The 17688-nt window shown below is 40.2% G+C and overlaps 1 protein-coding gene and 1 long non-coding RNA gene across 2 annotated transcripts in view; one reads left to right on the top strand and one right to left on the bottom strand.

Annotated features, from left to right (window-relative positions):
- The window catches only part of ntn1a (netrin 1a), a 73805-nt gene that overhangs the window by 34466 nt on the left and 21651 nt on the right, over nucleotides 1–17688 (top strand). The window contains exons 3-4 of the mRNA XM_014995088.2: nucleotides 6724–6912; nucleotides 16304–16453. Coding sequence (XP_014850574.2) covers nucleotides 6724–6912; nucleotides 16304–16453 — 339 coding nt within the window. The remainder of the gene's footprint in view (nucleotides 1–6723; nucleotides 6913–16303; nucleotides 16454–17688) is intronic.
- LOC106922563 (uncharacterized) lies at nucleotides 1944–16357 on the bottom strand. Its single transcript, XR_001419219.2, has 2 exons — nucleotides 16271–16357; nucleotides 1944–3259 (listed from the first exon to the last, which is right to left on the bottom strand). It is a non-coding gene; the product is annotated as an uncharacterized LOC106922563 (long non-coding RNA).

Below are 17688 nucleotides of genomic sequence, written 5' to 3'. Positions count from 1 at the left end.
CTGATAATTTGGGACGTTATTTACGATGACACTTGTGGAGGAATTATATCTTTAAGACAATAATCACATCAAGAAGAAACTAGTTTAATATGATATGATCCCTGGGTTTTCCCATATGCCTGCCTTCATCACGTCAGTGTCTAAATCAACAAACACAAAATAATAATGATAATAATAAAATGTTTGTTAATTTATTAAATTAAAAATGAAACTGTAATTAATCTGTCTTGTGCAAATGGTGAACAATTATATTAATTGCAGTCACAAAAGTGATTTATAATGAAAATAATTATAACAGACGTCCTGGTTACAGGATGAGCATAAATATTATTGTAATTTTTACATCACTCTTTGAGCTTCAGCAGTAAATATGTGGTAATTAAAAAAAAAACAAAAAAAAAACTCCTCCTGTGTTTTGGGGGACATTTTTTAGTGAATTACCAAAACACAAAGCATCCAGAGTGACTGTTACTGCTTTTAAATCCCCTATTTTCTGTGAAAATATCAACAAAGAATAATTTACCTGCAGAGTGATGGCTGTCGATGTCTGCTCTCACACTCCAAACATGTTTCCAATTTTTTTTAACCTTCTCTGTACGTCTTTTTTGCATAAAGCCTTTTTTTATAAAAAAGCGTACCATTATTTCAGCTCAGTTACAATATACAGCGTATCCTATATTCTTCTCCTCATGTATTTTCTAAAACCTTTCTACAACAGTTACAGAAATAAAATAAAAAATAGACGAATTAAGAAAGGTCATAAAAGTAAATTCTTGCTGTTTATGGCTTATTAGTTGAAAAGAAACCGGATGGACTATTGTGTTGTAGGGTTAAAACTTTACGTATGTTTTATATTCAAGAGTCATTTTTGGATCCATAGCAGTAAGATAGCATTTAGCTTTTTGCTGATAGAAGCAGTAACATTCACAGAGGCCATTTATTTTCCTAAGGAAGAATGATTACACAGTAAATATGCATGAGGCTCTTATTTTGAAGAACAAAAGGAAGTTACCCAGACTGATAAACATGTGGTACTTCTCAGCTTTCATGCTTTTTCTCAGTATTCTGACTTTTTATCAGCAGTCTGAATTTAAAATTCTGAGATCAAAAGTCAGATTTGTTTTTTTTTCTTCACTAACCTAATCTTCTGTATCATGCTAAAGTAAATCAGACTGAGTGTTTTTTAGACTAACACTAACATAATTAAAAGTAAGCTGTTTTAGTTATCTGTTCTGTTTGGTTGAGTTAAAAATGCTCAACACAATTTAGAAGTAACTTTATAAGTAGCTATTCAGGCGTGAAGAAGAAGCAATGAGTGTTTTCTTTTTTTAGGTTGCTGCTGCTGCTGCTGCTGCTTGGTTCACAACCAGCAGCTAGAATCGGCCCAGCATGTCGATTTAGGCCATGAGTGGCAGAGATCACTTGCTCGAGTGTCTCTTTACAACACATCAAGGCGCTGGCCAACATCCCTCAATTACCCGGCTTATCGTAAATACGATGAGCTTAACCTCAACCTCCAGCTCTGTGGCTTGAATTTTCCCTCTAATTAGCAGAGGCTACATGACTGAGGTCAGTTGATGGTTTCTGGAAACCACTCAAAGGGACTAATTAACCGGCTTTCCAAAACACATTCGGACACTGTGAAGAGGCCCCAGGTTTCTGAGCATGCACAGGAAAAGACATCATGAACTATTCATAACTAAGAATTCATTTCCTGTAACATTTAGCTACTCGGGGTTAAAATATTAAATGGCTACAAGTTTAAAAGTATTATTTTTTTGCCCATACAGAACAGTTGTAGACTTTACCTTTAGCACTGAGGGGTAAAACTGTGCATATTTCTTCTTCTTCTTACTTTAAAGTTGTTTGTATATGTCTCATTTTAGCAGCACAGACTCTCTCACTACTGATGATAATACTAGATTAAAAACAACACACATAACTTTTACTAAAATCTTTTATAAACCCTTTTCAAAGAAAGAAATTTGGCAACGTCGAATTGCAGGATGTAGCAAACAAAACAGCTCTGGCTTGTCAAAGGACAACTTTACTAGCAAAATGTGCAGTTTTGATTTACTTGTTGGTGACAGATTTTTAACCAGCTTTAGACATCAGTAGATATCTTCACGTGAACGTCTCACTCTTAGCCACATTTCCAAAGTTCAAACAGAAGGCGACGTATTTTCAGCTGCTTTAAGAGCAGCAGCTACGTGCGAGGCGCATTTGTGCAAGTGTAGCAACATTCAGACCCGTCTGTGTCCTTCTGGGTGTGTTGACAACTGAAGTCGATTGTTCTGTGATGTGGCAGCTGATCGGGGTGGATAGTGGGTGTGAATCTCGACTATTTATTCTGGAGCAAGCCAACCCCTCATTCAACAGACGTTTAGAGACTTTACTGTCTTCTTTCAGTTGTTAAATTGATAAAATCCTGCTGCACAAAGGAGGAATGCTAAGGTCAATAAATAAATGTTATTTTCCCATTTGTTCCATAGAGAGCAAAGAAAAAATCTAATGTAAAAATAAAAATGTAAAAGCACGATTGTCTTTAAGACAGTCTGCACTGTGGCAGACATGAAAGTGAAGAAGAAACATGAACCTAAAGTCTTTTTCTGAAGGGTTTTGGACGAACGTCACGTTTAAAAGAGCTTGCGTGACGCTTATTGCCAAGATAAAGTGGTTCTCAATTGCTCATGCTTGGAGTCACAGTAGGCTGAAACACAATGTGAACTTCGGTTTCACACCTTCTCAAGCAATTTTAGCAGCAGCTCCACTATATAACCACCGTGCCCTCCAGCACAACGGCATTATTCTCTCTGGAGCCTGGTTGAGTGAGGGTGCGAAACAATCCTTGAGGTGTAACGGAAACCTGTCTGCTGGTCTGAGGCTTTACGCTGATCCTCCACCAGCTTTACACCTTGTGCGGGGATCCCTGTTACCTGCAGGCATGCACGGAGCGGTGCTGACTAACTGCGCCCTGCAGCTAGAGTCTGAGAAACACAGAGCCCGCTTCATGGCATTCCCAGGCCACATTGGCGTTGAGCTTGATGTTTCCAGCACAATGAGACAGATCACTTGAGCGCTGTCCAAACAGGAAAGAAGTGAACCCATTGTGAAGTAAAAGGCAGCGTGGTCACACAATATCTATGAGTAAAACTCGGGTGCATTTTTTTATTCATCGCCGTCTGTGAGGTTTGATGTATCAGGTTGTGGCTGTTGGTGGGCTTGAGGGGGGGGATTCCACTGGACACAGGAAATGTTTCTGTAAAAAAAAAATTAGGGAATTTGTTTCACTACATGCCTGGAAATGACACATAAAATATGAATTATAAAATAAGATGCTAAATCCACTTTGCCCTTCCCGGTTTTATAACTTTAATATTGCTAATTTGTCCCAGATTATCTCCATTTTGTGTCTGTTAACAAAACATTTCATGTCCAAATAAAACAGTCTGTCTGTTTTATTTCTCAGATGTTCAGTCTGATAAATACATCCATCCATCCATTTTCTTTACACCCTTGTCCCTTAGTGGGGTTGGGAGGGTCGCTGGTGCCCATCTCCAGCTAACGTTCGGGGCAAGAGGCGGGGTTCACCCTGGACAGGTCGCCAGTCTGTCGCAGGGCAACTAACCAATTAACCTGACAGTCATGTTTTTGGACTGTGGGAGGAAACCAGAGTACCCAGAGAAAACCCACACATGCACAGAGAGAACATGCAAACTCCATGCAGAAAGACTGGGGCCAGGAATTGAACCCAGAACCTTCTTGCTGCAAGGCAACAGCTCTACCAAGTGCACCACTGTGCAGCCCTGGATAAATACATAAAAGTCAAAATAAAAGTAAAATCAGCATGAAAAAACTAGCTGCCTCCTAAACTAAATAACTGCCACAATTTGTGAAAACTGTTGCCAGTTAGGACTGGGAATTTCACATGCTAATTCCATTAATTAATTACGTAGCTTATAACGTGTTAAAAATTTAAACAATCGCTTTTTACATACAAAGCTTCCTGCCAGAACCTTTGGATTCTGGCGGGAATACAAAGGTAATTAAATAACAATGGTTACTTAATTACAAAGATTATAAGGTGTTAAAATGTAAACCCGATTAATCACTTTGCTTGTTTTTACATTCAAAGGTTCCTGCCAGAACCTTTGTATTTGCATGTTTCTGGTCCGCCCATAAATCTGACGCACACAGGAACTTCCTCATGTTGTTTGGAGGCAGGCCTGCTGGTGTGGTTCAGATTATACTTCTGCTCCATTAACAAAGAGTTCATGAATGTCGTAGAAGTAGACGGGTCATCTTCCTGCAGTGTTTTCTGCTAGACTATTCATGTCATCAATAGAGCATGTCATCCCAGTCCTGAACAGGCTTTTTCCATATTTTAATCACAAGCACTGGAGTCAATGAGGCAACTCAACTTGCAGTGTTTTTTATGTTCTTCTGTGACCTACTGCATGATTCATTGGTGCGCTTTTGGAATAATTTTGGTAAGCCAGGGATTCCTGGGAAATTGATTACTTCACTAATGGGGTGTTGAGGACTGCTTTGGGTTACTTTTTTTCCCCCTAAAAGTTGCATTTTGTTTTTAGTTGAAGCATCTTTAGCTGATATTAACATTTGTTTGAGGGTCTGAAAGATTTGCCTGGGATTTTAAAAGAAAAACAAAAACTGTAGAAAATATGTAAAGTGGAATTGAACTTTCCCACAGCAAATGTTAAAAATGTTAAATACAAACAATGTTTTACATTTTTTGCACATAAAATTTTGTGATGATACCAATGCCAATTAGGGAATGTCACTTTTATTCCATGTTGGCATACCACAATAATCTCATACGAGCACATGCATAAAGCTGAGGCCTTTTTAATATGAAATGTCCTGTAGAAGATCAGCTTTAATAGCTAGAAAAATCAGGTACAAATTGATTTAAACTCTGAAGATGCAAAGTGACTCAGGACAGAAATTATAAGCATCTAATCCATCCAGATGAGAGCACATAAGGAAGAGTTATCAAACACAGCTGATGTGCCCTTAACCCTCCCACGGTCTGAGCTATTTACTCTGAGGTATTTCGTGTAGTTTTGGGAACTGACGGTCTGACGGGACAGCCCAGCTGCTTCCCTGCGTCTCCCTAAGACCACAGGAGGGTTAAAAATATCGTTTACCCATGATCTCAAGCTGTCATCGAGGAAAAAAAAATATTTTTCTTGTGTGTTATAGATCTTAGCTGTTGTTGTTCACTGATTAAACTTTTGCAGTCGTACAGAAAGCACTACTGACAATACACAGAGCCAGTCTGTTTGTTTACTGTATGAGTTATTTAGATACAGTAATTGGGTCCTTGGGGTGAAAATGTCTCGTAGGTCTCAAACAGACACAAATATTCAAGAAAGAAAGAAAAAAGTTAGCAGAGCAAACGCATCAGGAAGAGGAAAACTTCAAGGATGTGTTTGGTCTGAAATCCTTCAGGTTTCCCAAATAAAGAGAAAAATTACAGACAGATGAACCAATCAACTCCCATAACTTGGGATCAATATATCCCCACTTTATACCCCTGTGAGGTAACGTGCATGAACACACACAGCTGAGCCACAAACTGTATTAGAAGTACAGCTGTTAATAATGCATGAATCTGTCTGTGGTGCCAGTGGAGGAAGACCAGAGTCTCGGACGGCCGGGCCCTAATGAAGCTGGGCATGTCTGCGTCTCCTCTGCCAAAAAGTCATGAATAAACATTAGTTGGCTAATTAAACTCGGCTCTGGCAACTTTACTCGCCAGTAAACAAGCGGCAGAGAGGGAGCTCTCGCACACGCTCGCAGGGATTCAGTGGGAATGTAGGAATGGTATTTCCAGGCCTCCGTCTTCTGTTTAGTACAGTACAGCCTGCACTCTGGAGAGGAGCAGAGGACACTGATAAAAGGAAAGAGGGAGATAAAGAGTCAGGAAGGAAGATGAAATCCTTCACCTCATTAGTCCCCAAGTTTAAACTTCCTGGGAATCTACTGTGGTGTTTCTGAATCACGGCTTTTCATCCTGGTGGTTTAAACTTAAGAGAATATCTTGAAGAATTAACCTTTAATCGATATAAATTTCAGATTTAGTACGAGTGTGGAGTTTTCATAATTTCTGTGTTTTATTGGGATTTTATGTGACTAGAACATAATTGTGAACCAGATGAAAAATTCATTTAAATTTTTTTTTTTTTTTTACAAATAAAACTTGGTAAAGTTTGTTGTGAGTTTGAATTCAGCCCATTCTTATCTAATACTTTCACATCTTGAGAAAACTTTGATCCAAATTATTCATCTGACCAGTTTTATGGCTTTGGAGTGTTATTGGTTCTTTTTCTTTTAGCCAAGTTCTTAGCGATTAATGTCTTGAAGTTAAATCGACACCCTAGGATGCAAAAACTCATAAATGTTAGTTATTGCTAACTTATCTTTTTTTTGTGGGATTTTTTCAGGATTTACGCACACCTCCACTGATAGCCCAAAACCATTTGTTTTTCTCTAAGAACGATAAAAAGCTTGATAATACTAGTTACTTTCAGCGTATTGGGACGATACTTTAAAAGAAAATATATATTTTTTAATCTTCTCACTCTTAAAACACACGGCAGCAACAGACAAGTGCAGGAGTTAATTTAGAAAAACCATTGCACTGTGGTCAGAGAGTCTCAAAAACTAAAAGATTTGAACCTTGCTGCTTTCCTTACACAGCCTGCCACTGCAACCTCCATGCCAGACGGTGCCGATTCAACATGGAGCTGTACAAACTGTCGGGGAGGAAGAGCGGAGGAGTCTGCCTCAACTGTCGGCACAACACAGCAGGTCGCCACTGCCACTACTGCAAGGAGGGCTACTACAGAGACCTGTCCAAGCCCATCACACACAGGAAGGCCTGCAAAGGTACAGGGCCAGTTTCCGTCTTTTACAGGAGCCCCGTTGGCCCATTCGGTAAAGCTTCATAGTGTGTGTGTGTGTGTGTGTGTGTGTGTGTGTGTGTGTGTGTGTGTGTGTGCGTGTGTGGGGTTTTCCAGGGACTGTAGGAACAAAAAGCAGCTTTAATCATAACTATATCAAAGCAGTATGACTTGATTTCCTTGAAACAGTGTTGCCTTTCCCCCGATGAGTTAGATTTTTTAGAAGACGCATTTTAATTGCTGAACCAGTTTCACCTCTTCCATCAACAGCGATGAGCTTGGGGGAGGTGTGGGGGGGGGGGTCTTTTGGGGATCGGAGAGGTCAGGGTGGCATTGGGTGGGGTCAGCCCGGGCATTCCCTCATTGACAGAGTAATTTGGCTTATTTTGAGCGGGGTGAGGGGATGACAGGGCAAGCAAAACAAACAGAGCAGGGGCGCTAAGTGATCCCCGGTGAGGACCAAAGATGAACGAGAGGCGACTGGAACAGCGGTGGGAAAAGGCAGCAACAAAGCAGAAGTCAGGACTGGAGAGGCAGCGAAGGAATGAAAGATGGCAGGAGGAAGGATGATGGGTGAGGGGGACACGCCCCTACACAGGTGTGCTCACAACTCACCGCTGAATGAATCGCCTGCCACCAACCCTCACCGTGGCTAGTAAGGGTCAAAGACAGAGAGGTGGTAGAAGAGGAAGAGGTGGAGGATGGGGGGAGAATGTGTTTTCCCACCTCTTCTACAGCTGCGGGGAAAGATAACAGGAGTCCAATCCCTGCACAAACAAGCCGAGGGACACGGCAGAACTCGTGCGCACACACACAAGAAACGGATACCTGCTGGAGGGTTTCAGAGCCGCCGCCTCTCAAGGCGCCCCACGAAGAAATATTAGCTGCCTGCTGACAATTTAAGCCCCAGTTTTCTTTTGTCACTCAGCAGGAAGTAAATAAATAAACGGAGCCATCAGTCAGTTTGAAAGACATCATGTACGAGCAGCGAAACATCAATGAAACGAGCTGAAGAATGCGATGTTAGTTTAGATGAGCCAGGGCTTTTCATCCGGCTGAACTCAAAGACTAATCCAGCTCTGGAGAAAATGATACGTCCTCGGAGGAGACGTTCCTCCTTTTCAGCCTTTCTCTGCTAGAAATAATTTTTTTTTTTCACGGCTGTCTGACACGCTTCATGCCTCGCTGACAGAACATTAATCAATCTAACGCAAGGGAGCATCACCTGCGCTGCACTCGGCCCCCACCGGATTCCTTGCTTCCTGCAAGCATATCAAACACATTTCCTTTTTTTTTTTTTTTTTTTTTTGCACAACACAATTCTTCAGATTTATCCACCCTCGGCTCAGTCACTCATGAGCAATATTCCTGAGGTGATTATTAACACCTTCCGTGGCTTTGGGCCTATTCTGGCCGGCCAGGAATGCAAACACACCATTCATCACGTCAGGACGGAGCGTACTGCTAACCCCGTCCTCTGCTGCGTGTTGCAGGACAGCTCGGAGCTTTGGTGTGTTGCGTGTTAAAGTCCCGTCTCATGTGTTCACCTCTCAAGATTCACGTTCAGGTTTGCTCCTATAAAAATGTAATAAAAATTACAGCTTCGTGCTCTTTCTGTGCTTTTCATCGCTGCAGTAAAATGAAGCAAGCTCTGCCAAATCGCTGACTGTATTTAATCTGTCTTTACTGTATAGCAGAAAGAATATAAATAGTCGTCAGCATATGTGAATAGCTTCACTATCTGATACATCAGCTAAATTACCTCACTTTGTTACTTTATTGGTTTTCTGTGTGGTCAAGTTGTGGTTTTAGTGAAAAATGATTGTATTTAACACACAGCAGACAGAATGTAGATTATCTAGTCATTAGCATAAGTAAGGGTTCTTACCTAATTTAGGTGATTAATCTGCCAAATGACGTAATTAGATTTTCTTTATTCATTTATTGCATTTACTAAATACCATACATAAAGTAAGCAAAGCAGACATCAGCATGAGTGATTTTTCTGCGGGTTTTTTTTTTTTTTTTCCTGTTTTTGCTGTTTGAGGCCTTACATCATCTAGTTGATTAACCTGATAAATGATCTGATTTTTCTCCTTTTCATTTATTTTGTTTTCAAGTTGGGATTGGAGGCCAAATTCACTGTATATAGTATTACCAAACAGAATGGGAAAAAAAGCAGTCAAAATAAATTTCTTTGTCACTTAATGACTTGCAAAGCCTGGAGAACTTTTCTGCCAAATGGTAAAAATTTTTGCGTTTTAGTTTTTGCTTTTATTAAGAGGTGAGTTGAGGTAGACATCAGCAAAAGTGAGGGCATTTTCCAGTTTGATACCATACATAATTTATATGATGAACGTGCAAAATTATCAAATGTTATTCATTTTTAATTGTTGTGCGGTCAAGTTGCGATGTACTGTATCAATTAATGAAACAGATCAAATGGAAATAGTCATCATCATACGTGAGGATATTTTTTGAGGGAAGGACATTTCACCCCTTAGACAATTTGGATGATTAATATGCCAAATAATTTAATTGAATTTATTTTCAGTCATTCCTTTGCCTACATAGTAAACTTTTTAGGCAAAGTTTACCATGTTTAATTCATACTAGACAGGATAATCAAAAAGGATTCGTCAGAAAAAGTGAGAATTTATTTGCCTTTTGCTGTCTTACACAATTTAGACAGTAATTCTGCCAAATTATCTAAATGGACAGCTTTTTAATCGCTTACTGTCTCAAATATACCAAACGCAATGTAAATAAATTAATCATCCGCATTTTTTAGATCATCAATTCGCCAAATTTGTTCATGAAACAACACAAAGAACGTGGTGTCAGGTTAGTTTTTTTATAACTCAGTTTAATCAACTGAGTTTATTCTAGATGTTCCTGCCTTTGATTTATGATGTGGTTGCTTTTCCCAGAGATCCCTTCAGATTTTGAACATAACCGCCTTGCAGACGGACCAAATTCTCGCAGCAAAACGGCAGTGAAAGTTCAGACAGGAGTAAAATAAAACTGCCCCCAGCATGTCAGCAGCAGTGAGAAAAGAACCACCATCGACCAACATGGAAATTTGTTTTCACACAAGTCCGATTACTAACACGATGTTAGGGGAAACGGAGAAATGAGTCCTGACGGGAAGTCAAAACAGCGAGTCGAAAGCGGTGAAAAATGGGCCCGGTATGCACACCTGACATCTGGAGTGAGAAAGATGTGGAGCACGAGCTTCTGGATTAATCTATTGGCTTCTGAGGATCTCTAAATATATCAAAATATTAAAGCTTCTGAATATGTTTACCTTTTTTTTTTGACATGATCTAAATCTGAATAAAAGGAATATTTAAAAGAGAGAAAGACACCTTTTAACCTCTGCAGAACATCGGCACGGTTCTCGAGACACCTTTTAACCTCTGCAGAACATCGGCACGGTTCTCGGATGTGATTTAAAATAATGTTATTGCTTTGGGATAATGATAGTCCCGTAGGCCTGCAGCCAGAGCGCGGTCACGGCATACTCTCATTACAAGCGATGTAAAAAATAAAAAAAAAAGCCTAAATCCTCTCACCCACACTTGGGATTTATTTCCCCTCGACTCGTTCACGTTTGTTGCCGCCCTTCGCCGTAGTGAAGCATAAACAGATTTCATCATTGTTTAAGAAATCATCGGCTCACCCAAAACGGTTTTGTTCAATTTAATCTATGAAATTTGCCAGAGTGCATGCACCTCCCACCTCTCCCCGGCCCTGTGTGATTATAAGCAAACACTGTCCACATTCAACCCGGGGATTCAGTTACATCAAAATAGACTTATAATAAAGAATCTGCTGCAATTACCCCAAACTGACAAATGACACGAAACATAGACGGGCTAACAAAACATTTTTTGTCAGCTAAATCTGGAGCATTACTGCTAACGAATTCAGAGATCACTGTTTTACATGGTCTGTTTGCTGGTGAACAAAGTTACCACACACTGCTTTTCTCCCCTGCGTTGGACACTTTCATGCTCCGGCAAACTCCCGCCTCAGTGTAAACCACATTATAACTCAAGATAATTTGATGAAACCCCAAGCCGCAAAGCTACTTTCATGCCCACTTCTCAAACAGTGTGGAAGCTGGAACAAAGCGACATCGATTAAGAGGTCTTGGTGATTTACTGGAATCTAAAAGAGAAAGCCTCGTGCTGTGGGACCCGCAAGAAAGCGAGGGAGCACAGCGGTAATATAATCCCTCTCAGAAAAGTGGCTGGTTTCCAACGGAGGCCGCAGCGAGCGGAGAGCGAAGCCTGCCTGGTGGCTTCGTTCACATGCCAGGAGTCAGAGATTCACCCCTCCTTGAGCGAGAGCGTAGACTCCAATGAGTTTTCAGTCTTTTACTCGTGTTTATGGCTGTCTGAAAGGCTCGGATTTAAACACGCCGATGGGATTTGACAGATACATAAAGTCTGGTTGGAACAAAGGAAGATGAGCAAAACCTGAACTGCAATGATGCTGTCTTCGCCTTTAAAGCGGAGACTCCACAGTTTCGAGTTTAAGTGTTTTTATCTGATCTTAAAAGCAAAATGATGCGGAATCAAAAACGTGACAGCTAAGGATTTCACTTAAAAATGAATTTAAATCTGCTGTCTGCTACTCCAGCAATATTTTTTACGTCACAAGCAAAACATTCAATGAATGATGTGGGAATTTATTATCTCAAACAACAAGAAAAAATATATTTTTTAAATTTGGTTCAATTCAGTTCCATTTGGTCTCATCTGATAAGAGCACCTTGCATTTCAGCCCCATTTAATCCGATGCTTCGAATTAAAATTCGCTGCAACTAATTGCAACTAGTAAAGCAAGTCAGTTTTTTCTGTAGTTTAACATCAGCATACATCTGCTCCGTGAACAGAGTTTTATTAAAAAGCATAGTAGTGAACTGAATACGTCACGAAGACCAATGAGCAAAGCAGATGGGCCGGGGAGAAAGTTCTGAAGAAGTTAAAGCGGGGTTAGGAATCTGTTAATTAACTAATTAATTAATTAACAGTTTTTCTTCAAGCAAGAAGAAAGACATTGTTCTTTTGCTGAAAGGTTTTCACAAACAAACATGTGGAGCAGAGTGTCCTGGTCAGATTAGATGCAAAACCTTTTTAGTCCACATGCAAAAGAGGAAACTCAATACTGCAAACCACCTCCTCAAGTCCATAGTCATCATGATAAAATGGTGATGGCAGCATCATGCTATGGGAAACGTTTCATTCAGCAGAGACGGAGAAGCTGGTTAGAGGTGATAGATGGAGCTAAGTCAGACTGCTGTGAGGATTCGCCTTGTGACAAGACGACGACCCTAACGATACAGTGCGGAGTGTCGTCGTTTGAAATTGGCCTAGTCAAAGTCCAGGTCCAAATTCAACTGAATATCTTCAGCAAGAGTTGATAATCAATATTTGCAAATTATCTCTTTCTGAAATGATTGAGCTGGAGATAATTTGTAAAGAAGAATGGGGGGGAAGAACTAACTAGAAGAAACTATAAAGTAAAGCGCAAGTCTACAAAATACTGGCCCCAGGGGGCTGAATTATTCTGCATTTTTAACATTTCAGGTTTTTATTTAAAACTCATTTGAAAACCATGTATCATTTTCCTTCCACTTCACATCCATGACCTGTTTTGTGTTTGTTTTTCATATAAAACCTCAGTTAAACACATAGTTTTTGGCTGTAGCGTGTAGCTTGTAGCCTATCTATTTTTATTAAGTTGAACAGTCTTAACTCAAAATTAAGGTATGGTTCATGTCTTAATCAGAGTTAAATCCTCACTATAGGTCTTCAATTTGATTAAGTTTTCTTTTTTACCTTGCTACTTATTACCTTTCGGTGGATATTGAGATGTTTCCACTTAAAATAACAGAAAAGTGCTGTGCAATATCAACGTCACTCACAAAGCAAACACCCGTCGTTCTCAGTGGCCAAAAGAAATCCGTCTTGTGGCCATTTACTGTCATCAATAAAATCCTGAAGTAGTTGCAGATAGAAAGTGAGACGTCCTTGAGTTCGATGCGATTTCTTTTCCTTTCTTTTTGCTCTTTACAGACACTTTAGGGAGGAGCTGAAATCTAATTATAATCTAACACAGACTTGGCTCGATTGGCTGCATTCCAGGTCCAACAAATTCCTCTTACTGGCACACTGAGCTCAAACCAAAACGGGGAATGCAGTTCAGACTTCAAACATCAACTTCATGGTGAATGATGGGCATAATGTGAAATCACACATTGCCTGTTTTTGGAAAGGTCTCCATACCCCATTTTTCATGTTGCTTTTTTGTTTTTTATGTGCAACTCCTGGCAGGAAGAGACTCTTTTTGTAGCTACAGTAAGATATAACCTCTGCATTAGCTTTCCGTCCTGTCCTTGTCCCTTATCCTATGACAGAAAGGGAACCTTTCCTCTCTGTTTCCCCATATCTCTCCAAGCCATCTGGAGTGGTAGCCATGAATCAGCCACTTAGCCCCTGAAGTGGACACACACTTCATACTCTTACTCACACCCCTGGAGTGAGCCAGTCATTGACACAGCAGCTGTGTCATCCGGTCGGAGAGCATCTGACAGGACAGAGAGGAGAGCTGTTCAGTGAGGCAGACCAAAGGTGACGACAGAAGAGGAGAGGGAGAGCTCTCCACCTGTGTGCCATGTGCTTCCTGATTTACAAGCAGGCTCGACGCTGGGCTTTATGGTTCCGATCACATGCTCCTAAATACATAACCCGCCGCAAACTCCCTCGATCCTCAAAGCCTCCCCTCCAGAACACGCTCCCGTGGATTTACTGGCCTGAGGACGTGCCGCGCTGGTCCAAACGCCGCTTAGCGAGCTCCCCGGGGGCGCATGTGTGCGTTTGCTCGGTTCGCCCAGCCGCGCTCAATGAAAGCGGTGACAGATTGGTCTGATGTAGGTAGTAGTAGGCACACAGTCTGTGGGAGTACTCCAATGAGTGCGATAAGAGGGGCAAACACACACACACACACACACACACACACACACCAAGGACTGATAAGAGCAGCAACAGGAGCTGAAGCTCAGGAAACAGGCAATAGAGATAAAAAAAGAGAGAGTTTTATAGATAGACGGAGGCCTGCTGGGACACAGACCACTTTGTTGTGTCATACCATTCATTTATTTTTCATTTATACATTTTTAATCCACTTGGTTTTTTCTGTAACACTTGGACAGTAAATAATGACACAGATAATGCAAACTTGACCAATTTAATGGACTTTAAATACAAGTTTTAATGCAAATTTGCTTTAAAAGTGCCATTAATTACAGAATAACATCTCATGACAACAGTCTTTAAACATTCATTAAGTCTCCTTCATTTTCATGACAGATGTTATTGTCACGTGTATGACAGTTTTTCATCAGTTAGTTGTGTTTTGTCATAAAACAGAAAATAGAATAAATATCATGGGACATGAACCATACCTTAATTTTGCGTTACAAGGCTGCTCAACTTAATCAAAACAGAAACACACTGCAGCCAAAAGCTGTGTGTTTAATTGGGATTTTATATGAAAAACAAACACAAAGCAGGTCATGGATGTGAAATGAAAGGACAATGATGTATATATGTTTTCAAATTAGTTTTAAATAGTTATTATGTGAGCTACAATGTTTCCAAGTACAAAAAGATCAAAGAGAACTACATTAATCTTAAGAATCAAACTTATAACTGGAGCACATAGTTGTGTTTAATGACATTCAGCCAGCGTTACCGTTTCCTGGTTTGCTCTGATCTACTTCAGTTTCTACTTAGAAATGCTCTCTTCTACTTTCAGATATTTCTGGGAAGCAAAGATCCACAATTTATGTTTTTTGGCTCATGTTGCTCATTAGTCCTACATCACATTTAACTTGTTTGCATTTTACTCTGCAAATAATTTACACCAACATTTTTTTCTGCATACAGCTAAAGGCAATCTAAGTACCACTAGTTGCACTTGTGCCAAAGAACTATAAAGACATAATGCGTCACCCTGTGAGTTTTGTTTTCCCCAAGCAGCATACTGAATAGCAGCGGGATCATTGCACCGAGTCAAAGCAGAGATTAAAAAGCACACTGCATTCGGACATGTCAGCTTTTATTAAAATGATTTAATTCATTCAGAAGCAGTTGCATAATATTATCTTCTCCGATTCAGATTAAGTCCCCTCATAAACTCCAGGCCAACTATAGTAGAGATCTGGAATTTTAAGCATGTGGACTGGGCTCAGTATTAATTTCTTTTGACGTTAATACATATTAAAGACTGAAGTCAGTCCAAAGGAATGAACTCATTGTTTTTGAAGCTGTAAGTCTGCATGTGTGAGCTGCACAGTTAGGCTCTCAGAAGGCAAAAGACGTTTAACAAAGGTCCGATCATTAGCAACAATACAAAAAAAAAACAGAAAAAAAACCAGAGTATTAATTCGTCTGCAGCCTTGAAGGCTCACAGAGTGACATGTGACACAACGTAGAGGAAAATCTTATGGGAGGAAGAGGGTGGGGGGCCGGGCATGTAGCGAATGAGGCTGAATGCTTTAACATCACAGGGTTTCTGGGAAATCAGCAGAAAATAAAACACTTATGGTGCGAGCGGTGAAAGTTTGGTGATGAATGCTTTTGGGGGGAAAAATGGTAAGACATTACTACGTCAGCTCAGACTTTGAGGAGGACTAAGAGTTATTTATATCCCAGAATAAGGGAAAAGAAAGAACTTTTGTAGCACACTCCTTTCAAACCTGGCTGCGAAATGAATAGAGAGGGTTGGATTAGGCTGAGGAATTTAGACATGATTACATTCCTGGAGCATATGTGTCAGATACACCCACCGACCCGCCGCACCCACACCCAACAACCAGTTTCTGGAGGAAGAGTGAAGGATGGGCTCTCGTTCAAAGCCTGACATTGATCAGAAACAGCCTATCAGAATTATACCCCATTATTTGATCATTTTTGGTAAACATGCACAAGTTTTTTCCCCATCACCCAGCACACACCAGTCACACACACCAACATGTTTTTGCCTTAATGCGATCCTGATGAGGCGCTGTTGCAACAAACACCTCGAAGACGTCTGTAAACCTTTAAGAATTGGATTCTCATGCAGTCTTGTAGTAACACTGGTTGTGTTTTATGTGCCTGTGTGTGAACGCCTCCACTATGTCTCTCACCACCCTGTTGTCACCACCACACCGATGCTGTGTACCCACCTGCACTCTCTTTGCATAGTTAGTGTTAGTCCCCCCCACTCCCTCGTGTGTGTGTGTGTGTGTGTAGGTGTGTGTGTGTGTGTATGTGTGTGAGACCACTTACTGTTCCTCTCTTTCTTCCTCTGTTTCCTCACAGCATGTGATTGCCATCCCGTGGGCGCTGCTGGCAAAACCTGTAACCAAACCACAGGACAATGTCCCTGTAAAGATGGCGTGACTGGTATCATGTGCAACCGCTGCGCTAAAGGCTACCAGCAGAGCCGCTCGCCCATTGCCCCCTGCATAAGTACGTGGAAGCAGTCTACATCCAGCTAGGACACGGATTTGCTTAACTCCAGCTTTAAGCAGCTGTTATTTCACCATCCACACATGATACCCATGTTGCAGTTTCATGCTAGTTGACGCTAGCAGCTAGCTTAGCCAACGCAGGCATCTACCATCACAAAAACATAACTCTGAGCTCAAAAACAATATGAAAGGTTTTTTTCTGGGTGCTGTTGATGAACCTTTAAAAGTAAAAACCTTTAGAAATTTTCATCTTAAAAAATCATTTAGAGTTAGTCCAAATGAGTTTTATTTTGCATTCTTTTGTTTCCACCCACCTTAATTGATTCAAAATAAATCTTTAAAGTGACTAATGTCAACATAAATCATTAAATGATTTGAATATAACCAGATTTTACATTGAATGCTTACACCTTAAATTTACATTTTCTTACTTTTTAAAATGTTTTAATTAGATTGGTTTTTTTTTTTTGTTTGTTTGTTTGGGGGGGGGGGCTGCACTGGTAGCAATCATTCTCTGAGTTTTTTTTTTTTTTTTTTTGGTTCTGGCTAATGAATTTGGCTGTTATTTCACAAAACTGTAAGGAAAATAAACTTCAACAAGATGCTTCGTATCTTCTATAAATCAGTTGTTGAGCATCTTCTCTTTCGCCATCACCTGTTGGCATAGCAGCATTAGAGAAAGGGAATTAAAAATGCTCAACAACCTGATAAAGAACACTGATTCTGTTCTGGGGACGACTGTGGAACCACTGGAGATTAGATGAGATGATTATTTAAATAAAGCCAAGAAAATTACAGACAACCTTGAGGTTTTTCTTCATGGGACTTACATACAAAAACAGAGCGTCTTCAGGTGGAGGCGTCTTCAGATCCGCTATGGAGATCCTTCCTGTCCACAATCATTAGCTTCTTCAAAAACTCTTTAAAGAATATTAGATACTATGAGTTACAGAAGTATTTCTGAATTTGAAATGAAATGGGGGCAGCTTGTAATCTTCCTGTGCGACACTGAGAATGAAAACATGCATTAGTCAAACTGATGCTCTCAAAACATAAAGTGGAGTACAAAACAAAAATGTCATAGTTGTGGTATTAATTTTAAATTGCCTTATATTTTTTTATCAGACAGTTAATCTGACCAGAAACGGTTTACTTTTTAGCGTTCTCAGTGTTTCACACAGGACACTTCATGGTCTCCTACTTCCATATACTGTATAAATTATCATTGGTTTC

The sequence above is a fragment of the Poecilia mexicana genome, unplaced genomic scaffold (genome assembly GCF_051168715.1).
Source record: "Poecilia mexicana isolate PSO_F unplaced genomic scaffold, ASM5116871v1 scaffold_1, whole genome shotgun sequence".
Taxonomy (NCBI): Eukaryota; Metazoa; Chordata; class Actinopteri; order Cyprinodontiformes; family Poeciliidae; genus Poecilia; species Poecilia mexicana.
This window is presented reverse-complemented; position numbering and strand designations above follow the sequence as displayed.